General features: G+C 34.6%; 3 protein-coding genes across 5 annotated transcripts; all 3 read left to right on the forward strand.

The window, feature by feature from the left end:
- The first annotated feature begins 10,865 nt into the window (after nucleotides 1–10,865).
- On the forward strand, nucleotides 10,866–11,519 carry LOC110657969 (glutaredoxin-C11-like). Its single transcript, XM_021815408.2, has one exon. It carries the CDS (start codon nucleotides 11,055–11,057, stop codon nucleotides 11,361–11,363), a length of 309 nt encoding a protein of 102 aa, XP_021671100.1. The 5' UTR covers nucleotides 10,866–11,054; the 3' UTR covers nucleotides 11,364–11,519.
- A 1,873-nt stretch (nucleotides 11,520–13,392) lies between these two features.
- On the forward strand, nucleotides 13,393–14,150 carry LOC110657995 (monothiol glutaredoxin-S9). The gene has a single exon (XM_021815432.2). It carries the CDS (start codon nucleotides 13,672–13,674, stop codon nucleotides 13,975–13,977), a length of 306 nt encoding a protein of 101 aa, XP_021671124.1. The 5' UTR covers nucleotides 13,393–13,671; the 3' UTR covers nucleotides 13,978–14,150.
- A 3,577-nt stretch (nucleotides 14,151–17,727) lies between these two features.
- On the forward strand, nucleotides 17,728–20,547 carry LOC110657996 (membrane-anchored ubiquitin-fold protein 3). Of its 3 annotated transcripts, XM_021815434.2 has the most exons (6): nucleotides 17,728–17,914; nucleotides 18,053–18,066; nucleotides 18,457–18,607; nucleotides 18,931–19,081; nucleotides 19,643–19,813; nucleotides 20,235–20,547. In XM_021815434.2, the coding sequence occupies exons 3-6, from the start codon at nucleotides 18,506–18,508 to the stop codon at nucleotides 20,288–20,290; spliced, it is 480 nt and encodes a 159-aa protein (XP_021671126.1). In that variant the 5' UTR covers nucleotides 17,728–17,914; nucleotides 18,053–18,066; nucleotides 18,457–18,505; the 3' UTR covers nucleotides 20,291–20,547. The 3 variants fall into 3 exon arrangements, with proteins under 3 accessions (XP_021671126.1, XP_021671125.1, XP_058008659.1); XM_021815433.2 differs by lacking the exon at nucleotides 18,053–18,066 and having other exon boundaries at nucleotides 17,731–17,914; XM_058152676.1 differs by lacking the exons at nucleotides 17,728–17,914; nucleotides 18,053–18,066 and having other exon boundaries at nucleotides 18,460–18,607; nucleotides 18,863–19,081.
- Nucleotides 20,548–25,161: the final 4,614 nt, after the last annotated feature.

Here is a 25,161-nt window from a genome sequence, read left to right on the forward strand (position 1 = left end):
AATAGAGAAATCAAGCAAATCTTGGAGAAAACTGTCAATAAGTCCAGAAAAGATTGGTCCCTTAAATTAGATGACACTCTTTGGGCATATAGAACAGCATTTAAAACCCCCATAGGAACTACACCTTATAGGTTAGTTTTTGAGAAATCATGCCATTTGCCCGTAGAGTTAGAACACAAAGCTTATTGGGCCATTAGAGCAATCAATTTTGATTTACAAGCTGCTGGACATAAAAGACTTTTGCAACTTGATGAATTAGAAGAATTGAGACTTGATGCTTATGAAAATGCTAGGATCTATAAAGAAAGAACTAAAAAATGGCATGATAAGCATATCAAGAAAAAGGACTTTAAAGAAGGAGATTTGGTTCTCTTATCAATTCAAGGTTGAAATTTTTTCCAGGAAAATTAAAATCAAGGTGGTCCGGTCCATTTAAAATTGTGAAATTTTTCCCTCATGGTGCTGTTGAAATTTTTGGTGAAAAATCGGGTAACTTCAAGGTAAATGGGCAAAGGTTGAGGCACTATTCAGTTGGTGAGCCAATTGAGAAGATAGCAACTTGCTATCTCTCTCATTCTCCATAAAATCTTGAGTGAGTATGGTCAAGCTAAAGACCTAAACTTAGCATTTTTGTGCATAACTCATAATTTTTCATTAATTCTTTATTTCTTTCATATATTTGTTTTAAGCTTTTCTATACTCCTTATTCAGAGTTTAACATTGTTCTAATTTCCTTGTGCAGATGGGATACAATGCATTGCAAGCAAATGAGCATAAAAAAAAAAAAAATTCTTGTTTTAGTCTAGCTTTAAATTTTTGGCTTTAAATTTTAGTTTTAAATTTGTTCACTTACCATTTTCATCTTTATTTTGTTGAGTATTTGCTGGTGATTCTTGATGGATTCATTGCCCTTTTTGTTAGTTTTACGAAAATTTTTTTCAAATTTTGACATCTTAGATTAAAAGGAAAATTATTTGAATGTGGATGTGTGAATAGGTGCTTTGAAAAATTATTTTTTTATGAGTATTTGATGAACATAACAAGTTGAACAATTAGAATTCATGTTATGAAGGTTTAATCATTTGAAATCTAATTTGTTTCAATTTTTTAGGTGCTATGAAATTTGGTCAAATTTGGGCAGCAAATTGCACAACCTGCAACATAACCGGGTTTGCTTGTGTCACCGCTTATGCTCGCTGGGCACATTTTTGGGCAGATTGTTGCACAACCTGCGACATAACCGATTTTGCTTGTGTCACCGCTTATGTTCGCTGGGCACAATTTTGGGCAGATTGTTGCACAACTTCCGACACAACCCCCCTATCCTTATGTTCTAACTTGTGTCGCCTGTTTGTTTTGCAGGATAAAATCTTCCTTCACCAGAATGGGCCAGCAGCGAACCCAAAGTCCTAAAAACCGTACCCCATAAGCCCAAGCCCGAAACTAAACCTAAAACCCAACCAACTAAAACCCAAAACCCACAACCCATACCTAAAGCCCCTAACCCGATAACCCACTAAATCCTTCTTCCTCTCGACATCACCCCCGACACAACCCTCCCCTCCCGCCGTAACCTTCATCTTCACCGTCGCCTCCACCACCCACCATTCTTCCCATATTTCTCTTTCTCCGATCACGATCCTCCATTTCGCCATGTCCGACTCCCCATTATCCTTCGAAAACTCACCTCCCCACTCCTCCCAGCCGCCGCAGCCCCAAGGCACCCCGCCCATGAACGCCGACCCATCGCCGGCCCACTCTGGTGACGCCACGATCGCCACATTCAAAAAGAAAAAGGCAAAAAACATTAAGCCACACAAATCAACGGGCGACGTCAAGAGGAAGCGACCCGAACCAGCCACACAACAACCCCCAATCCCGCCTCCAATGCCAGCCGCACCTGCTGACCGACGTGGCATCCCAAAGTCGGCAGTTAAGCGCCCCGGTACATCTAAAGGTAACCTTGCATTCCCCTCCTCTTTGCCTACTGCTACACACTGGATATTACCTACTGCCGACATGAAGAAAAATAAGGCAAGAGTTGTAGCCCGACAAATGGTTCAAACTCGGTATTTGGATGTGTCTACACTTAAATCCTTGAAGATATATGATGAAATGCAGACTCTGTTAGATGCTTTAGGTTGGTTGCGATTTGCACATAAACAGGAACTGGTCTAACCCATTTTAGTGCAGGAATTTATGGCCTCCCTGTCCACTAATGAGCATAAAATTGCATTGGATAATGACTTCACAATCAAATTTAGATGCCTTGGTCAAGATAGGGTGCTGTCTATGGATAATTTTCACCATATATTTGGCTTTCCACTTGATGGTCTGTTCAAAATACCTACTAGCTAAAGGGACTATAATGCGTATGAATTTTGGGAGCGAATTGCACCTTCAGCAGGTACCTTCAAACCGGGACACAGTAAGGCCTCCAAGATTGAGAATCATGCCTTGAGATTGCTTCAGCGACTAATTGCAAATACAATTTTAGGCAGAGGATCTAGTGTTGGCACAATGTCACAGTATGATCTATTCTTTTTGTGGTGTGCAAAAACTGGCAAAAAAGCTTCCCCTGGTTATTATTTCTGCCGCCATGTGATCCGCCAGACCACTAGGGGTACTGGTAACATTGTCTTTGGAGGATTGGTCACACCCATTGCCCATTATTTTGGCTTTAATCCTCAAATGCACAAGTGTCCTGCTCTTCCAACGGGTTTGTTATTTTTGGATGGACCTCATTTGGCCAACCAAAAATTTTGTATCAAAAATGAGGCTACCAAGCTGTATGAGATTCCTGCACTAACAGAACCACCACCTGGTTCTCCCACTGCAATTAGCTCCTCCTCAGCATCTGAGCGACCATTTGAGCAGCCTTTTACACAACCTTCAAGCCGAGCTCCACCAGCTGCTCAACCTGCTTCATCAACAGCTTCTGGACCATCCATAGCAACTCTTTTGACATTCATGGAGAATCTCAGTGATGAAATCTATTCTTTTCGGCAAATGACGGATGTCTCTTTTCAGACACTACGAGATTTAGCTGACATATATTTGGATAGAAGTGCTGAAATGCAAGACGAGTTGAAAGTCATGCGAGCTAAGCTGGAGAAGATCGAAACAAACCAGGCACTGATTTTGAGCATCATCTCTCCACAGCAGCCACCACAAGCACCACCACCTCCACAAGATGGCAAGGGCAAAGGACTTCTCATACCTGACTGACCAGCTTTTATTCTCCATTTACATTTCATGTCTTTATTTTAGTTGCTTAATTAATTAGTATTTTGAACTTGTTTAGTTAATATTTTGCTTGTGTTGTTTTTCTTTTACTTGAACCATTTACTGATTCAGTTTTTTTTAGTTCCTCATAAAATACATTTTTCTTTTATGTTTTTAGTACATTGCTCACTTGCTTTGATTTGCTACTTCGGATTTACACTTGATGGCTATATTTTTGAGCTTAACCTCTTTATTCCAACTTTTTGAGTTTAATTGATTTAATGGCTTCCATTGCACTGTTTCTTTTGCAATGAGTGCAGCAGCTGTCCAAATTTTACTTAATTAAATTGGCTGCACTTCAATGAGGTAACAATTCTCATCTCAGCTTGTGTCACTTTCAACACAAGTTGTGCTATCGCTTATGCAACAGGGTAATAATTCTTTATGCACATATGAGCCACCCATTTTCTGCACATATAGCCAAATTATCCCATTCCTTGCACTCTTTTAACATTGAGGACAATGTTCATTCTGAGTATGGGGGAGAGGGTAAATTTTTTGCAAAAATTATTTTTTCCTTTTTCACTTGCATATAGTGACATACTCATTCATTACTTCATACTTGTACATATTCACATACATACACTTGCATATAGCCTCATATACTTAGTTACGCATACTTAGTTGCATATAGGTTGACTTGACATTTACACTCATGCATTTCATTCATTCATTTAAAATTTTTGGATTTTTAAACCAGTCTTTGGATTCCATAAGCCACTTATTCAAGCAATCCAACTTGCCTTTAGATGGTTAGTGGAATGAAAGTTCCAGCTGGGTACAAAGTCTTAAGCATTATTTTTTCTCTTACTTAATAGCTGAAAATTAATATATCAATCTAGGTATGCAGTGCTAGTTAGTTATTTTGAGTTTTGAGTATCTGGATAAGCCTTTAAGGAAGAAAATGGTCATTGTCGTCTCACCATCCCTAGAACAAGCATTTTAGATCTTTCAAAGCGAAATTTTTAACTTGCATTTGATAAGAATATGATATAGGCATTCCTTCATATTTTAAACCTCACATTTAGCCTTAACCTCCTTTAATTTCATTTCAACCCTTGCAAACCCCCCTTGAATCTTAATTCCCTAATTTCTTTGGAACCCAAATCATTTACCTAGCCATTAAACCTAAACACTACCACCTATTATGAGAATAATATTTTAGCAATTAAGTGCATAAAAAAATAAAATAAATAATGATATATATAAAAAAAAAACTTGGAGGATTGAAACATCTTGAATAGTGCTAGAGTAATTGTGAAAAGTTGATAAAAAAAAAATGGTCACCAAAATATCCCAAAGGTAATTTTGGGTGTGACATGAAATAGGGACAAGTACACAATAAAATATAAAAATAAAATAAAATAAAATAAAATATTATAAAAGTAGTCCCTTTATTGTGATAGCACTTGAGATTCATTGTGAATTTCTTTCCTCTTTATAAAAAAAAAAAAATTGAAAATGAAAAAAAAAAAAATGGATGCACTTTGAGTTTCATGATTAATATTATTCTCATATTTTGTTTACCTTATTCCCTTTCTTTGTTAACCACAATTTTACCCTATTAGACCCCATTACAACCCTTAAAAAGACCTAATGATTCTTTGAAAATGCTTGTTATATTAGTAGAGTTAGATCTTTTATGCTTGCATATGGGTTTGGCAATATAATTTTCCATACATTACTCACCATCTATTTGAGACACATTGACTATCTATTTCATTTAGGTTTGTTTTGGCACAATTGACTCTTGTAGCTGGTTGGTATTTGTTGCTTGGGTTGATTGATTAATTCTTAGCTATTCTGTAATTGTTGAGAGTGCTTGCTTCATTCTTTGTGCTTTTGCTGGTGGGAACTTGGAATGTTAGTGGCTCGAGGTAAGTTAGTGGTTTGGATTAGTGATTTTTATGTTTTCAAAGACTGATTCTATTCCCTTCCAAATGAGTTTTAATGAAATTTTGCTTGAGGACAAGCAAGAGTTTGAGTATGGGGGAATTTGATGCATGCATTTTAGATCATCATTTAGGTGTAATTTTTGTACATAATTTACCCTTGTTCATAGCCATTATTATAGATATTAGTATATATTTAGTCAATTTTGCAATTTTCACTTTTCTTAGTTTAATTTTTGGAATTTATTTGTTTTGTAGGGTAAATTTGGAGAAATTTGATGTATTTTGATCAGAGTAGCCATTTGGAGGAGATTAAAGTCGAATTGCAAAAATTTTGAAGTTGAGTAAAAAATGGCCGAGAGCGACACAACCTGCAGCACAACCGAATTAGCTTATGTCACAAGTTGTGTCGATCGTCAGATATTCAGGCCGAGAGCTACACAACCCGCGACACAACCCACGACACAACTGACTCGGCTTATGTCATTTTTACTGGAAAAGAGAGCAAGGGAGGCATTTTTGGAAGGATAGAAAGAGAGAAAGAGAGGAGCTTGTTCTGCATTTTTCCAGCAGTAGCAAGGATCACGTTTCTGCACTTTTCTGCAGCAGATCCTTCTGCATTTTTCTTGGTTTTTCTACCCCTTAGCTTACATTTCCATTATTTCTTCATTTATACATTTGGGTTTGTCTTAAAACTATGAATAGTGAGTAGTTGATTGAGATTCTAGAGATGGGTTTGTAAATATTGATTTGTATTGTGGTTTTGAACTGATTTAGCCATTTAAATGGGATTTGTTACATTTTGATTTATTGCTTGTGAGCTTGTTGCCTTGCTTGATGAATGGGCCCTCATTAAGTTAAGCTTTAATCCTTAATAGATGGACTGAAAAGTGAATATTAGGGATAGATAATCTTGCAATAAACTTTATTTTCTTAGATAATCTTGCAATAAACTTTATTTTCTTGGTGTTAGAGATAAGCTAAGAAGATTAAGGGGAACTTTCCAAAAATCAATTAGAGCTTTAAATGGGTATTTGTTAGGTTTGAAATACCGTGAAAATAGGGTTTGATTTAATGAAAACCAACTTTGAGATGCTTGAAAAAGGTTTCAAAAATTTAAGAATTGATTTCCCTCAAAATTGCAATTCTCATGTGTTTGGCTAAATTAGGGATAAACCACATGCAAACAATATTGAAAAATCTAATCTCTAGAATCACTTTATTTTTTATTGAATTTAGATTTAATTCCTCTCAAATTTCATAAATAGAAATTTCAAATTAATTTTTGGTAATCTAGTTTAATTAATTTTAGTTAATTGTTTGATTTAGTTTTAATTTCTCAAATACCAATTTTAATTCCAAATTTCATTTTACATCTTTAATTTTTGTCATTCTAATTAGCTTATACTTTTATTTCCAATTTAAGCACAATTCCCTGTGGGATCGATATCATTTTTTAAAACTATACTACTGTGACCCGTGCACTTGCGGACACACCGTATCAAGCTTCCCATAGACACTAAGAACACCAAAATCCATCGAGCGATTTGTCCAATTTTTGTCCGGAAAGTTTTAGTTCATTTCGACTTTTGGGCTAGATTTCTCGCAAACCGTAAACCTCACTAAAAAACTGAAAGTACCAGAGCGCGCCACTCGTCGAGAGCTTCGCGGCAATATAAATTTTGAAATTTTTAGACACCGTTTTTTGGTGGGTCTCACGAAACTTCTTAGTGTTTTTCCGAATATTAAATGAGCTTAGAAAATTTCATAAAAATTATATACTAACCCCCGTGTTGTGGGCTTCGTGTAGGTACCTTCAATTCAAGAAAATTCGACAGTTCGCCTTGGTCTGTGAATTTTCGGCCAGACAGATCGGCTACCAAAAAAGTCTTGGAATTGAATTGAGATTTTGGCTACCCCACCATTGTCAGACGCCTCGAGCGCATTTCCTAGATCGAAATCAGCATAGGTAAACTCGAACCTCACTCTTTCTTAATTTTCTAGTGCTTGAATGGGATTAAAAATCCATAAAATATTCGTGGTAGCTCAGAAAATTATGATTCCTTTTGCACTAGCTTAGTAATGATGCTAAGGACCGCGGGGCAAAGTTTTAGAATTTTTAGAGCTTATTTGGATAGTTTTTGCAAAAATGGTCAATTATAATGACTAAACTATAATTTTACATATTGGATACTGCTAGAGCTTTAAGACTTCAAGCAAAATTGCCAAAAAAATTCTAGTTTGAATGTGTGCTTAGTGCTACATATTTGATCAATAGATTGCCTGTTCAACAATTTCAATGGGTTAGTCCTTATGAGAGATTATATGGTAGGCCTCCTGAATATGATCACTTAAGAGTTGTTGGGTGTTTGTGTTATGCAACTAATCTTTCACGTTATAAGGATAAGTTTGTAGAAAGGTCTATTAGGTCTGTATTTCTTGGTTATTCAGGGAGCCATAAGGGGTATAGGCTTAACACTGGGGATATATTTGTGAGTAGGCATGTTATTTTCTTTGAATCAATTTTCCCCATTAAAGATACTTTGTCTTCTGAGTCAGTTTCTATTCCTGTTCCTATCTTTGATTCTCCTTCCTCTACTAATTCTCCAGTCAATTCTCCAAATATTTCCTCTCCAGTTAATGAGTCAGTCCTAGAACATAATTCTATTAATTCTTCTTCACCGTCCTTTGAATCACTAACACATTCTTCCCTTGAACATGTTACTTATGTTCTTCTTAGAAGGTCTTCCAGGCAAGTACATAAACCTAGTTGGCCTAAAGATTTTGTTAATTTAGCTACATCAGCTTCCTCTTCTAGTCCACTTGCTTATGCATCTTCATTCATTACATCACATTCTCATTCAGGTATTGTTTTTCCTATATAGTTTACTCCTTCCTACCACACTTATATGTGTAATGTGTTTATAATTCATAAACCTTCTACATATGCTCAAGCATCAACAAATGCAAACCGGATTGAAGCTATGCAGCAAGAGTTGTTAGCTTTGGAAAAAAATAACACTTGGGAGTTGACTATGTTACCTAAAGGGAAAAAGGCAATAGGATCTAAGTGGGTTTATAAGGTTAAATGTAAGCCCAATGGAGAGGTGGACAGATTTAAAGCCCGTTTGGTAGCAAAAGGTTACAATCAGGTTGAGGGTTTGGATTACAAAGATAGATTCTCACCTATTGGAAAGTTAACTACAATGAGAATTTTTAGTGCCTTAGCAACAGCAAAGAGATGGCCAATTTTTCAATTAGATATTAATAATGCATTCTTGGAATGCTATTTAGATGAGGAAGTTTACATGCTTCCTCCACAAGGCTATATGAAAGCACAACCTGGTCAAGTATGTTTGTTGAAAAGGTTCTTGTATGGACTCAAACAAGCTTCAAAACAGTGGAATCTAGAATTCACAACATTTCTCAAAGGTTTGGGATTTCAATAGTCTCAACATGGTAATTGTCTTTTCACTAAGCCTACTTCAACTTTCTTTTTAGCCTTGCTTATATATGTTGATGATGTGATTTTGATTGGCACTTCTATTGATGAGATCACGGTTGTTAAAGAGGCCCTTCCCTCTAAGTTCACTATTAAGGATCTAGGCTACTTGAAGTATTTCTTGGGGTTGGAAGTGGCTAGATCAGAACATGGCATTATTATTAGTTAAAAAAAAATTTATAGCTGATGTTCTGGCAAATGTAGGAATGTCTCATTGTAAACCTGCATTTTCCCCTTTACCAAAGGGTCTTCATCTTTCTCTTGATACTGGTGAACTTCTTCCAAATGGTGATGTTTACAGGAGATTGATTGGGAGACTATTATATGTTAATATCACTAGACCAGACATCAGTCATGCTGTCCAGCACCTTAGTCAATTCATGACTATTCCTCGCAAGCCTCATTGGGAGGCAGCCATGCATGTTCTTAGATATTTGAGGTCTTCTCCTTCACAAGGGCTATATTTTCCAGTAGAGAATGATTTAAAGCTCACTGCATATTATGATGCAGATTGGGCTTCTTGCTCCTTTTCTAGAAAATCTTTAACAGGTTTTTGTATTTTCTTGGGCCATTCTCTAGTTTCTTGGAAGACTAAGAAGCAATCTACAATTTCTAAGTCTTCTGCTGAAGCAGAATATAAGGCTATGGCCTCTACAGTTTGCGAGTTGCTTTGGGTGACTTATATCTTAAAAGATTTGTAGGTTCCTATTCATTTCCCAGTAAGTCTTAAGTGTGATAACAAGGCAGCTTTACACGTTGCTGCTAATCCTGTTTTCCATGAAAGAACAAAGCACATTGATATTGATTGCCATATTGTAAGGGATCAGCTACAAAAAGGCTTCATATCTCCTTCTTATGTTTCTTCTCAATTGCAGCTGGCAGACATTTTTACTAAGCCATTGTCCACTGATCTTCATTAACAATTTATATCCAAGTTGAATCTGGTTTCCTTACCAGATCCCACTTGAGGGGGGGTGGGATGTAGAGTATTGTAGAGTATAGTTGTTGATGTATTGTTAATGGGTTGTAACATTAATGTTGGGCTTAGTAGTGCATGTATTAGTGAGACTATAAAAACTTTTGTACAGAGGATTATTTTTTTTTTTTGTGAAATGATATTTTTCTCTTCTACTTTCCTAAATTGTACAAAAGCCATCAAAACCTTGTAATGGTGATACCACGACCCCCAATTTTTCTGAATGTTTCATGACAAATGTTTTCCATATACTTGGAACTCGCTATAAATAAGAGCAGCTCCTTCAGACTAACCAAAAATAGAGAAGAGCAAAACACTAAATTAAAGAAATGCTGCAAAATCAGCAGATTGCGATACACCATGCGAAGCTATCAGCAACTGAGTTTGCTTCTCCAGGGATATGGCTAACTGAAATAATTTGCAAAGCCTTTAGACAATTAGTGATGAAGCTCATAGTTAAGACCAATTTCCCTGGAGCTTTTCAACCCAAGAAACTGCATTCCAGTGAGTTTAGAGATAAAAATTGAGCATTGAAAATGCATAAATTGAGTACAGAAAATATATTTATTTATTTATTTAGAGATATAAATTAATCCAAGTGAGTGTAGAGTTGAAATATACATATATATCGAAAAATAAGTTGAAATATTAATTAGCAGCAGGCAAAGCAACAGATCCTAGCGATCGAGGACTTGAACCGGCTTCCAGGCATTTAACATTCTATAAAGTATGTCTATCAGTATAGGGAAAAGTACTTGAAATTCTTCATGTTGGAAGATTATAGTTTATCACGAAAAGTGCGATCTATATATTCTCTTCCATGAGATATCTTTACCTTTATTTTTAATCTCCCCGATGCCACCAACCGGGGCCGAAAGTATTTATCTTCTGCAAATATACTAAAATGTATTAATTAATAATTAAATTATTCTTCTTATATATTCCAACACAGACAATTTTGAATTATATATAATTTATATCTATTACTGTATGCAACTTGTTCATAGCACAACGAGTCGCCATCAAACAAATCATAAGTGGCATTTTCTTATCCAAATAAATATTTTAAAGAACTTTCTATTTTTCTTTTTTTTTTTTGTATTTTTAATAATTTTTTTGGAATCATTAACGGATTAAACAATGCAATCCCACCACCCCCTCTCCAGTCCTTATAAATAAGGCCTGATGAATCTCAGAGTATACCGTAGCTCAATACACACAAACAAAGCTTCCTTATTTACTTGCCTAGTTTTGTTTTTATCTTTCTCTCAAGAACCCCTGGGTAGGTAGCTTAATTTCTTTCTTTGTTCTAGCGATCGCCACACTTTGTTAGCTGTATAGAAAAAAAAAAAAGAATTGTTTCATTAATTTGTCATCGAAACCAAACAGAGTTTTTGCAATGGATAGGGTGAGAGACTTGGCATCGACAAGGGCTGCAGTTATCTTCACCAAGAGCTCATGTTGCATGTGCCATAGCATCAAGACACTTTTTTACGAACTTGGTGCAAGCCCTGCAATTCACGAGCTCGACCGCGACGCCAATGGAAGGGAAATGGAGGGGGCTTTGAGAGGCCTGGGATGTAATCCCTCAGTCCCGGCTGTGTTCATAGGAGGAAAATATGTAGGCTCCGCAAAAGATGTCTTATCCCTGCACTTGGAAGGCTCACTGAAGCAAATGCTCATAGATGCCAAGGCAATTTGGTTCTAGTACCTTATCTGAAGCAACTATAATATTACTACTTTCATGTTTATGTTGAGAACAATGATGCATTAAGGGCTTTCCATTTTGTTTTTCCTCCTGACTACATTGTATGCAAAATGTAATAATATACTCTTATCAAAATAGACTATAGAGTTCCGATTATATGAACTTGTTAACCTAGTGCAGCTCTTGATAACCTTGCCGGATTAATTATTGCTTAGCTAGCGATTAGGCATGCATTAACTCAAATACTCGAAATCATATATCATGCTCTAGGTTCACTAAGAATTTCACCGAGACCAGGCAGAATTCTCCCTTAAGATTCTAGCAGAACTAATTACTCCTACAGATGCTAAGCCACAGAGTAGAATAAAGTTCTTTCACAATGTTGTTTCATTTGCTCCTGACAAGTAATAATCAGAAATATTCTAACAGAGATTTTTCCACTACGATTGCTACAGTGATACCCTGAACCGAAGATTGCAACAGTTTGCAGAACTTCCTCTTCACAACCATCAACTCATAGAAAGAGTTATTTATTTATTTATTCTCTCCCCTTCCATTCCCCTTGCGTCTAAGTTTTAAGTTCTAACTTGCTAAACAAAGACAATATAGTGGTTGATTGGTCTTGTCAATGCATTATTAATTAGTACAATTACAAGCTTCTAAGCTTTTTTATTTTCTTTTTATTTTTTTATGGTGATCAAGACTTTTGCATATTAGCTAATTTAGGGGAGGCACATAAAGGTGATTCTAGAACTTTTTATGCTTCCCATTCCCATATGTATTCTTCCATATCCAAAAGCCAAAAACTTTTTCCATGTGCGTTGTATGCTCAGGCTAAGAATATGACACGCATGCATATATATATATATATATATATATATATATATATATATATATATAGGCACATACCTAGACAAGCATAAAAAAATCATGCACATAATGTACGTTTGTTGGTATGATCATATAAAGAAATGTAGGATAAGACACAGAGACTTTAAGCATATGTATGCTGAAGACTCGTGTCTGCAGTCACTGTAATCCTGAAGGCTCGTGTGTGCTTTACAGAAATAAAGCAGCTAGGCCTGTTCAAGGAAGGAGCAAAACCAGCAATGTCCGGTATTCTTTTCAAGAAGAATTTGCATTTCTGCACGTGTGGGGATTCATCTTGTTCATCCCCACGTGAGAAATCACTCACAGGATAAGAGTGTATATATATATATATATATATATATATATATATATATATATATATATATATATGCAGTGCTATATAGAATGAATTAGAGCCTCCCTTGCTCACATGGCTAATTATTAGATACACCCGGTACAAAAAAATAGTACTTCATCTCTCATAAAAAAAAGTAAAAAAAAAGTAGACTCTCTTTATGACATGATATGGGGAGTGTGTCCCACATAATTATATGAGAGATAGTGCATGCACACCGTATACACCTAATAATTTCTCCTCCCACACATCCTTGTGCGCGCGCACGTACTAGAATGAAGGAATCCTGCAAGCTGGTGGGCACAACACGAAGAATTGCTGCAGCCACCGAAAGCCATCTCATTCCCAAAGGATTCAAAGAAGGTGATTGTGAGAATCTGGAAAAATTGACTAGCCTTTTGAGATTTTTTTTTCCTCCCTACATTGGTTGTGCTGCCTATTTTCTTAAAATCTGCACAAGTCTGAACTAACGGTCAATAGGATGTACCACCCTGGAAGCATTGCTAATTTCAAGTTTTGATACTTCCATCTTGTAGAATAAGGAAGAAAATAGTCCTAAGAAATAGCTACGCTTATAGAAATCGATGTGAAAACTTGGAAAGAAAGGGTGCAGATTTTTTATTTTATTTTATTTTTTTTTTCTAGTTTGCAACTTGCTCACCCATGGTAGCACAGTAGTCTCTATCTTTAAATGTAACTTTCATCAACTTGGGCATCTAAGTAACAAAGTTCCTCTACTTTTGAGTTATGTTCTTGTTCAAACAAAGGACTATACTCCATACTAAAGTTGTCCCTATAAATAGTCTAGCATTAGGGCATAAGTTCAAACAACCTTGAGCTTTAAAACTCCTCTTCTCTCTCTCTCTCTCTTTCTCTGTCTCTCTCTTAATTGCCAGCCCACTTTCCTTTTTAAGACCTTCGATCTTCACATAACCATCGGATCGAATTCTCTCTCAAAATTCGGTCTGATAGTGTTGAGGTTCTGAATAAACTCTAAGCAAAGGCAAAGGACTTCTCTCTCTCTCTCTCTGTGTGTGTATTAACACGAGATTAAGGAAAGATTTCTAATCAGGATTTGTGAACATGGAAAAGGTGATGGGACTGGCCTCAGAGAAGGGGGTAGTGATATTCAGCAAGAGCTCCTGTTGCATGTGTTATGCAGTCAAAATACTATTTCAAGGAATTGGAGTGGACCCTTTGGTTTATGAGATTGACCAAGACCCTGAAGGCAGGGAAATGGAAAGAGCTCTCATGAGAATGGGGTGTACTGCTCCTGTACCAGCTGTGTTCATTGGTGGAAAGCTGATAGGATCTACCAATGAAATCATGTCCCTCCATCTAAGTGGCACACTCATTCAAATGCTCAAGCCATACCAGGCTTTATCTTAAATTCACTACTTAATTATTCACTCTCCAAGTAATAAAATTGGCTCGATCGATTTAGTAGTCTAGTGTTCTCTGTATTAATTAGTATGTGTAGTTGTTTGTGTTATGTATTTCTTAGCTTTTCATTAGCTAATGTATACTGTGTTCTCTTCTGTTAATGAAGTTAGCTTTATGTACTTCCTTTTTCTGTTTCTTCAATACAGAATTTCACCATTTCTTTTAAACATCCACCACATTAATTTTGAAGGAAAGAAGCAATAATTTAGACCAGAAAAATAAGGAACAACTTTAATTCAATTCTTCAAGGGCAATATATTGCCAATCCATGGCCTAAAGACTTAGAACATTTGAAACAAGTTATTGCCCATTTTGGTGTCAGACAATTTTCTGATTAATACAAATTATATCAAATAGCTTTTCAAATACACTATGCTAAAATCCTTTAATAAAATTATCACCATTAAGAAACAAATTCTAGAGGTGGGGGAGGGGCCTACCAAAAGAAGAAAGAACAATTTGTGAGGGAAAGGAATGAATTTTTAGGTCTCCAACTTTTCAACTTCCTATTGCAATCCACCATATGCAGAAAGTTCCAAAGCAAGATTCTTAACTTTTCTTGTTTGTACTGCTATTGATTCGTCTGCTTTATCTTATATAATGAAAGGTATTACATTCCTTGCCTTTTGCTCTTTTTCACCTGTGATACTATTCTGGTCTGTCAGAGCAATAATTAAACTCAATGGTAAGATTGGATATTATAGATAGGGAAAAAAAAATGCTTGAGCCAACTACTTAGGCGCCCCAGTAGCATCTTCAAAACATCTCTCTCATTTTTATTAAGTTACAGATGGCAAAGTTTATGCTGAGAACCAAACTTACATGTATTATTAAAAGATTATCAGCAAAACCTTTGCATTTGTAACCACCACTTGTTTGCTGCTACATCATTGAAAAATTAATGAGCAGTTTCCTTTAGATATGTTTTGCCACCTTAGATGGAGCGTGACAAGAGAATTTTTCTTTTTACCCTTAAGTGTAGTTCGGTGTTAATGATACACTTGTTCCTGCTATCTAAGTAGACTGCAAGTTTTATATTCTAAAAGCTGAAATCAGAACCATAAGGTACTTAACTGATATGGAAATGACAAGAAGGCGAGGAGTTGTTAGAATCTATATTATCAGTCTATAATAAACATGCAAACACTAGGTGACTGATTTGGACAGCTAGAGAACTACTAGCTCTGAGAAGGAAAGAGGTCCACCCTCCAACCCACTTTATGTGATTCACAGAAGAGATTTACTAGTTCAAAGATTGAATCAAATTGAAGGGACATAAACATCAAACATAGATATTGCAATCTTTAATTTGTCGATGCGGATAGGCAAACACGAAGAAGACCGTACACAAATGTGGCAGAGAAGATTCTTCAATGGCATAGGATACACAATTTCGCAGCAAGAAAGGAAAAGGCACAATATCGTTGAAGTGGGGTGCTGACATGGAGAATCATAAATTGCTAAAGTTGTCTGCTTATAATATAGCTAATAAATCACGGCAATATCATAAATAGAGCTTCTGATTATGATTACAGGATTCTGAAATATATTCTTTTAGTCATGTATAGAGACATGGATTAATACACATGAACAGAAATCATTGTAGATAGTAGCTGGAGTTGAAGGAAATGACTATGAAATGCAATTGGAATTATATTCTTGTTTCTATCCTTATTTTGTAGCTGATATATAAAACTATTTTCTCCTGGAAAGAAAGTGAAAGAAAATTCGTTTTAGCTTCCTTGTTTCTTGATATATATATCACATTCAGTGGCTAAAAAAATAACAGAATCATGTGTATTGTTGAAACAAAGTAATCAGAATAAACTCTTAGTTAAAATGGTACACAGATTCCATATCCACTATAAGTCCCCCACCCCATTTATAATTAATCATCCAAATTCCATTCTAGTGCTTCTTCCTTTTCCTGGAAATGGATTCTGATCAATCCACTGATGCAAAAAGAGGGTGGGTTATATCCTTTCCTTAGGGTAGATATTCCTTCCACCAACCCAACCCCAACAAACCACACCACACCCCCCCGGCCCGCGGCTCCTGCAAGGCAAAAAGAGAAAAGCCTTAGAGCTATCAAACTACATTCTCGTTAATCGTTAAAATATAAAGTTTGTAATTAAGCAAATGACAATGGATAGCTGAGAATCCACAGAATGGCCTCCAGCAATATATCCCTTCTAATTTCTTGAGTTTAAACAATAATCATATATCCTACTATACTAGTTGCAACTACAGAAACTCAAGTTCAAATCCCCTTCCCTCCATGGCAAGGTTTTAAATATAAAGCGCAAGAAGATAACTTGAAGGATCTGTAATGCAAAAAATAGATTTCCCTTTGCTGGATCCCATCTGTTACTTTAGTTGCTTGCGACCTCCTATCACATCATGCATGTCGCTATTATCTTGACTGTATTGGCACTTCGCTTTACTTGTATGGCCAAAGCTGGGCTACAACATCATATCAACACTCACATGACACAGGTTTTAGTTCAAAAAAGGCTGCTATGGCCAAAGGAAAAAAAAAAAAAAAAAAAAAGGAGCAAGAACATTCAATACTAGATGTAGACGTCCCTTGAGAAATTAAATATTATTTGTTCCGTATAAAATAATTTATGTATAAAAAATTATTTTTTTATAAAAATTATTTTTTAATAAAAAATAATGTTTTTATTATTTATTACAATTTAAAATTAATAATACATATTTGCATAATATATGAATAAGTGTTTTTATATTTTGATTAAGGTTATCAAAATTTAAAAATATAATTTAATTTTTTTTATTAAGATAATACTTTTTATTTATTAATTTTTTAAAGTATTTTAAACATTAAAAAATATTAAAAAATTTTTTTTTACAAAACCTAAAATTTTATTGATATATATTGAGCTTTTTTTTAAATTATGTAAAATTAAATTCAAAATTAAACTTAAAAAAAATAAGTTTCTTACATATGAATTTCATATATATTCAACTTTAGCAAATACGTGTAGGCATATTTTTTAAGGAAAATTCTTACAAAAATTGATCTTTCAACGTCTAATACTCTTTTTCCATCTAAAATATAAATTAAAAAAAAATTATAAAAAATTTAAAAAAATGATAATTTCAAAGATTACAAAAATTTTAATTCAAAATTTTTACGTTAATTAAACCAGTCATTTTTTTTGCCGAATTTATTTTTTCTCAACCTTTTATTTAGTATAGTGTTCAACATAAAAGTTATTAAACAAATTTAGAATAATATTTTTTTACTTATATAAATATAAAATTTATCTTATTTAATTTTAAAAAATTACTTGTATACAAATATAAAAAAAATACTATAATTATGTGTTTCGATTCACAAAATAATCTCCTTGTTCACACAAGCACAACGACTCATTGCTGATACTTTCTACGCAGACGTTAGACCGTTAGATTATCAACTGCCTTTATCCAGCGTCTTCTACGCCTTGGCGATGAAAAAATCACACACTTCTCAGTATATAACACACCCAACCAAACATCGCCACGTTGGACGTTCAACTACTTGGTAGAATATAAGAGGGCGTTTTCGTCAAATATTGGAGACTGAAGTGATCCTGTGATAACGTGTAAATCTGTGATTGGGAGTGTAAACAATTTTATCATGTTTTGATAGCATTGAAATACAGCCAATAACCATGGCTTCAAATTTTCGATGGGGAAGGAGAGACAAAAGTAGCAAAGACAAATTAACAATCAACGAACATCTCTCTCTCTCTCTCTCTCGATGGAAGCACCGACACTGTAACTGAAAACCCTAAAACGATGTGTTTCGATTTCTCTTTAGCTCTTACTGATCCAGCGATTTTCCTTTCTTTCATGGATTCTTGATCTTTATCAGGTACTAATTGATCGTTCTATGTCTCTCAGTTGTATACTTTAATCCCCTGTTTCCTTTTCTCTTAACTTTTAACGATTTGGTTTGAATTCGTATTTTGTTGGTTTGCCTTCTATTCGTTTCATGGCTGAGAAACTGCAGGATACAGAAGAAAGGTGAATTTTTTTCTAAAAAAAATTGGTTATTTATTGTTGTAATTTTGTCTCCCTGAAGGAACTCTGTCGCCCCAAGTTAATCATTCGTGATTATTTTAAGTTTAATTCAGACGAGATTTTTGTATTTTACGTCCCAAACGACTTACATTTTATTTTATTTTTTTCAATAAAGAGAGAGATAAAAGAATCCCCTGGCCCCTTCATTGCACAGCATTCAAAGTCTAGGGTTTTAACTTCTCCGGTTCCATTGATTTGTTTATTTTTAAGATTTTGTTGAAGTTGTTGTGCATGGTTAACTGCATCTAGTAATGGAAGTGAATGAATGAGGTCTTTGAATTTTTTGTGTTTATTTGAATTTCTTAATTATCGACTGTCTACATCTGTTTGCAGAAACGAGCGGCAAGAATAGAGCTGTTATAGAGAGAACCCGTTGGATCATATGAAGTGCTTACTTGATTGGACTGGTTCTCTAGCATTTGATTCTGATGTACTTTATTTGCATGTTTTCACACCAAGCAAACTTTTTGGCCAATTCACAGAGGTTAGTGCAACAGAAATGTGTGAAGTTCTGCTATTGGTGTTGTTTGAAACGAAAATATTTTAGAAAATATACCTCAATCACACTTTTTCATGCTTTTTTAGTTGCTATACTTCAAAAAGATAAACTTAATTGAGATTGATTATCCCATTGCCTGTGAATTGAAGCATTGGATTTTGGGAACATAGTGATGTGTGAAAATCTTGGCTTCAAATGAAGATATTGTGTTTCTTTCTTTTTTTTTTTTTTTTTGGGTAGGTGAGTGGGGTGAGACCAAATTTTTCTTCTGTTGATTGGGTACTGCGTGGGAACTGTAATCTGAGCAGAAGAGCACAAAGGTTGTTATGGCTGAAGGAGGGGAGCAAATCGAGCTTAAATTCCGCATCTATGATGGAACAGATATAGGGCATGGTACTTATGCATCGTCAATTACTATTGGAACTCTCAAGCAAAGGCTAGTTACAGAGTGGCCTCAAGGTTACTCATCTAGATCTTCTATGTTCTTTTCACTTGTTCCAATTAAGCATAGTGATTGTTACACATTCCAATTGCTTTTTAACTGTATGAAATATTGGGCTTGTGTATTATTTTTGCCGTGTTTTCATCCACCAGCCCTAAAAAAAATTTTGGGATGGAGGTTGGGGTATCTCCTTGATTTTCAGACTTCTCTTATAGAAGTTTCTTTTCGAAAATAGTTGTTTGCGACTATATTTTCTATTGAACTTGATCTCAATCATAATTAGCATGTAATGTGACACTTCCAGTTTGGGGCTTTGTTCTTATTTTTCCAGGCTCACATTCTATATTGCTAAGGACATTTGGTCAATCTGTTAGTGGTTGATTTGTGAGAGAGAGTGGCCAATTATTTGATTGCATTGGTAGCAAATTTTATTAGTACTATGCTATTGATTGATGTTGCAGTATGCTTCTAGTCAGAAAACTAGCTGCTTTATGTTGCAAATCAAATTTTGCCTTTCATGTATTCACTTTATATTTTATTCCTTGTTTGTGTCTCTAATGGTGCCTTTGGATTTCCAGATAAAACAGTATTACCCAAGTCAGTTAATGATTTGAAACTTATACATGCTGGTAAAATATTGGAGAATAATAGGACACTTGCTGACTCCAGAATAACCTATGGTGACCTTCCTGGTGGGGTTATCACCATGCATGTAGTGGTGCAGCCTCCTGCAGCTAAGAAGAAGATGGGTTTGTTCAATTTCACTTCCCTTATGTCTTGATGTTTTATAATTTGTGGATTTTGTTAAGTTTTTCTTGGGATGCATAGAGCAGTACATTGCAGTTTTAAAACCTTGAATAACTTTGTGACGAATACAAGTGATGCTTACATTTTACTTTAAAATTTAATAAGGTCAGAGCACAGTCAAATCATTTTTTAAACTAAAGCTAACTACTTCAAGTCCTCAACTCTTCATTAGTTTGCTATGGGTTACTGTTCAAATTATCTAGCAGCTTTTTGGCTTCAAAGTCAGGAGAAAAGGAAATAAGTCGAGCCATATAAAATTATGAACTGTAGATAGCTTTATTCATGCATCATTTTTCAAAATAGCATTTCTATAACTGTATCCAATTCAACTTTCCATTGATTTTCCTGTTTGTTTTACCGCAGACAAAAGCACAGAGGACATGAAAAGGCAGAATTCCTGCTCATGTGTCATCCTCTGACTCGGGAAGCATGCTTTTTGGCTATAAATGCAGACAGCATTACCAAATGCTTTTTTTTTTTTTTTTTTTTTTTTACAACAAATGCTTTTTTTTTTTTTTTTTTTACTTAGTGATACTAGTGCAGTTTCACATTTTATATGGCATTCATATGTATGGGTTGCATTTGTAATTTGTAATTGGCTTTGTTGTTTTCCCTGTTGTAATCATTCTCTTAAAAGCAATATCAGACTATCTACGTGGAGAGCTCATTTTCTTTATCTGGTAGTAGTGTTTTGCTGAGCACAATCTGGTGTATGCTTGTTTGAGAGAGAGAGAGAGAGAGAGAGAGACAGAGTGAGCATATGATGAACTTTGCATTTAGCATTAATTAATTAATTATTTTAAATCCTTTGTCAAAGTGAAGGCAATCTCTAATGATAGATGGTTAGGAGAATTTGCTCACAAATTTCGTGGTATGGTCCGTGCATTTTTATGCTAGCTTGCAACTCATGATGCACACGCGATTCTTTAACAATTATTGCAACTATAGCCCAATAAGAGTGAGAATGAATCTAGGAAGGACCTCTTGGTGAAGGGTCGTTGTTGACATTCTTGCACCGTGCCCCCTGCCACCCCCTCCTCCCCTTCCCCCACCCCCCCCAAACCCAACAGGCCGCAAACCCACACGCGCACGCCAAAAAAAAAAAAAAAAGAAAAAGAAAAAAAAAGGAAATTTCATAAAGCAGATACAAAATTAAATTGGCGAGGGTTGAACATAAAGGCGCCATCCTTTAGAGCCTGGGAGCCAATCTATGAGCTGCAGAATTACATTCTCGTCTAATGAAGGGAAAGGACAAAACGTGTAAATTATCAGCTAAACTGAGAATGTCTGAAACTATTCCTTCAATTTCCTGTGGGCTGATTGTACCCTTGCAGCTCACAGGCTGTTAACTGTCTCAGATTACAAGAATTTGAGACAGTGATTTTTTTTTTTTCTCTTGAACTGATTTGAGACAGTGAGTTGCTTGTTATTATTCTTGTAACAATAATTTGATAATCCAACACATTGCCAAAAACAATATTTATTGTATTAGGATAAGAGTTTATGAGCTCATTACGCTCTAAGTAATACCAAATTGTATTCTTCACTTAATTACTCAAATACTATGAAAGTATTAGAGAGTAAAATAAGTCTTAAATCTTTTTTTTTTTAATTGACTCATTTGAAATTTGAATTTAATATTTCACAACTCAAATATAACTCAACACCATTAAAATAAAGCTAAATTATAAAACAAATCTATGCAATTTTACAGTACCATCAAATCCTCTATGAATGATTCCTTCCATATATTTTTAGAAATAAAACAACACTTTTCTAAAAATAAACCCTAACCCTAATAATCAAGAAGTATTTCCCAGCCCAACCATTTTTCTGTATAATACCTGTTAGTCAAGAACTGAATTTCGGTATCTGATTGTAGTCGTAGATCTTGATCCTGTAATAGCTCCATTGCAAATTGATATGCCCAGTCTTCTTCATCAGTGCCCTCAGATTTATCATCTATCGACAATGATGGTGGTTGCTTACTGGCTTTGAGACCCTCTTCTCTCCCTCCAGCTGAGGCAGAACAGACATTGAGTTTGAAAGAACTTTGGCTGATAGCTTTCGTCGGAGAAAAAGGTGGACGCCGTTTAGTAACGGTTTTTGTTGATTTCTTGGGATTGGCCTCCAGTGCAACAACATATTGTCGCTGCAAGATTTTGGTTTTCGTCATTATTGAAGCTCACTCATGCACTACGCACACTCTTAAAGAAACTTTTTGAGGAGAACCACATGCAACCACCACCAGAACGAGAATAAGAGAAGATCCTTACTGAAGCCTTTTGTTGCCGACCAGGCTGAACCTAAATGAGAAGAAGAGAAGCTCTCCTTTTATATTTCTGTATTTTTTTAATTTTAATATATGAATCTCTTAAATTTTTTATTAATTATTTTATATTTTATTTTTATTACTTTGTATTAATTTAACTTTTTATCTTTTATACTTTTTAATAAAAATATAATAATATAATGAGAATATTGATTGAGAATATGAAATCATTTGATTTTAGTTTAATAATGAAATATATAAAAAAAATATAATATATTTAAATGTTATTTTTATTTAATAATATTAATAATATTCTTAAAATTAATATTAATAATTTGAAAATGCATAAATATAATTAAAAAAAGTAAAAAAAAAATTATATAAGTACTATAGAAAATTATAGGTTTACATAACAAATATATGTTGATATATTGTAATTTATATTATAATAATGACTATTTATTATAATATTAAGAGGATAATTATTAAATAATTTGTAACTTATATATATAATTAGAGTTAATAATTTAATTATAATTTAAAGAAATTAAATAATTAATTAATAAAATAATAAAACTAAATAAATTATATTTTATAAATAAATTTTCATTTAACATAATTTCATAATTTTATTTGGTAACATCAGAAAATAAAAAAAAAATATATATATATAAATAAAAAATATTATAATTTTTATTTTTATTAAAAAATAATAAAATAAATTATAAATAATAAATTTAATAATAAAAATCTTGAGTTAATAACAAAAAATTTGAGTTTTAACAGTTAGTTGTTATAGAAAATAATAATTTAAATTATGAAAATTAAGATAATAATAATAGTTTAATATTAAAGTGTTACGATCCAATCTATGAGCCGGACCGGCACTAAGACCTAGGCTAGCCTAAAGCCCCCGAGGCCTATAGTAAGACTAACTATTCCTCAACCCAACTCTAAGGCCATTTTGGCTCAATTTCAAGAATTCAACCGGATAAAGTCTGACCATAAAATGAACCATTAAACGGGGAGTTTTTGACTCGCTTGACCTGTAAACACAATATATAATAAATTGGGAGTTCAACTCACCCTCCACATAATCAAAATGTCATAACCTCCTTCATCCAATCCCATCATGCATACAGTTAATAATTTTACAGGTTCAACATAACTTTTATAATACAGGCCAAAAATAAAAATAAGTGCTTCTAACACATGCGGAGTCTAAAATTTAACTCAATTGTACAATATACATTAAATACTATTAATGGACCTGCGAAGAAGAAGAGTAGGTTAGCCACAAAAAATAATCCTCCTGTAGCCTGGAAAAATAGACGAACAGTAAGCGTTCAACTCAGAGAGTAAATACCAATTTTAATCATAATCTCTATAACTATCTAAAGTTAATGCACCTTGTGGAGTGAAATACAACATCGTCATAATTTTCATATTATAACAGTAAAAAGACAATTTGGAGCACTCACACACCCAACACTGTCAAGCAATACATATATGGGAGCTGATCCCTATACAGCCCTCTTAATTCAACCTCTGCCAACGAGTGTCTCTCAAGCTGGACTTTCGCTTAATAAACCAAATGCGGGATCCCAGTGAGTGTCTCTCAAGCCGTGTCTACCCCGAAAGACCGAGTCCCAGCAAGTGTCTCTCAAGCCGTGTCTACCCGTCCTGTCCATATCCAATACCATACCACACGCACGCCACACACACACACTGCTCCAAATTACCACAAACAATATCCATTGCACTTCAACAATTATGACCTGGTGTTTAACTACATAGATACATATTTATAAGTGATGCATGGGCATGCTTGAACATATAATAATATCGAAATTATAATTAAAATTAATATTTTACTCACAGTACACTAGAGACGACTGTAAAGGTTGAGTGAAAGAAGATTGTTGACCCTGATTTTATTGTGAATTTATTAGTGCTAATTCAAATAAAAATAAATTTTAAAGAGGCAAACACATTCTAATTTGTGCCAAAATTTTGGCAGAGTCTCCCCTATACCTATGACCTACCCAACCAGCAAAATGGTACAAATAACACTTCTAAACTCAACCCATATCTCAACATCATTATATAGCCCCTCCTGGGCCCTCCAAACCAAGCAATAATCATAACATCAGACAACTCAATTATAAGATTTTAAAACTAATATTTTTAAAAAACTATCCAAACTAACTTTAAAAATTCTATAAACCTGCCCCGCGGTTCTTAACAATATTATAAGGCTATTGCAATAGGAATCGTAATTTTCTTATCATCCATGAATATTTTATAAATTTTATTCTAACCCAGTACAAGGCAAAAATTAAGTAATATAGTGTTCGAGTTTACCTATGCCAAATCTGACAACTAAAACGCCTCCAGAACGTCTGAAAATGGTGGGGTAGCCTATAATCTTGACCCCGTTCTGAAATTGTTCCAGCAGCTTATCTGCTCGGCCCGAAATTGCAGATCCGGGCGACGATCGAATTTTCACGAAATAAAAATACATACGCGAAGTCCACAATACCAGGGTTAGAATAATATATATATATATATATATTATTTGAAAATTAGGGATGTTACATTCTTTCCCCCTTATAGAAAATTCGTTCTCGAATTTTACACAAGGCAGAACAATGACACATAGTTGCATATCAAACTTATGAGTACTTGCTGCGCATATCCCGCTCTAACTTCCAAGTGCATTCCTCCATAGATTAACTCCTCCACAGGACTAACCATAGGGATTTGCCTTAACCAAATTTGTCTCATCTGATAGTCTACTATGGCTACTAGTTGCTCCTCAAATATCAAATTCTCATTTAACTCCACTGTGTCTGGTTGCAGCACATGAGAAGGATCGGGAACATACTTTATAAGCATGAAAATATGAAATACTAGGTGGACATGAGAAAGATTTGGTGGCAACTCTAATTGATAGGCAACTACTCCCACTCTGTCCATGATCTTAAAAGGTCTTATATAACGTGGTGTCAATTTGCC

This window comes from Hevea brasiliensis, chromosome 9, assembly GCF_030052815.1.
Source record: "Hevea brasiliensis isolate MT/VB/25A 57/8 chromosome 9, ASM3005281v1, whole genome shotgun sequence".
Lineage (NCBI taxonomy): Eukaryota > Viridiplantae > Streptophyta > Magnoliopsida > Malpighiales > Euphorbiaceae > Hevea > Hevea brasiliensis.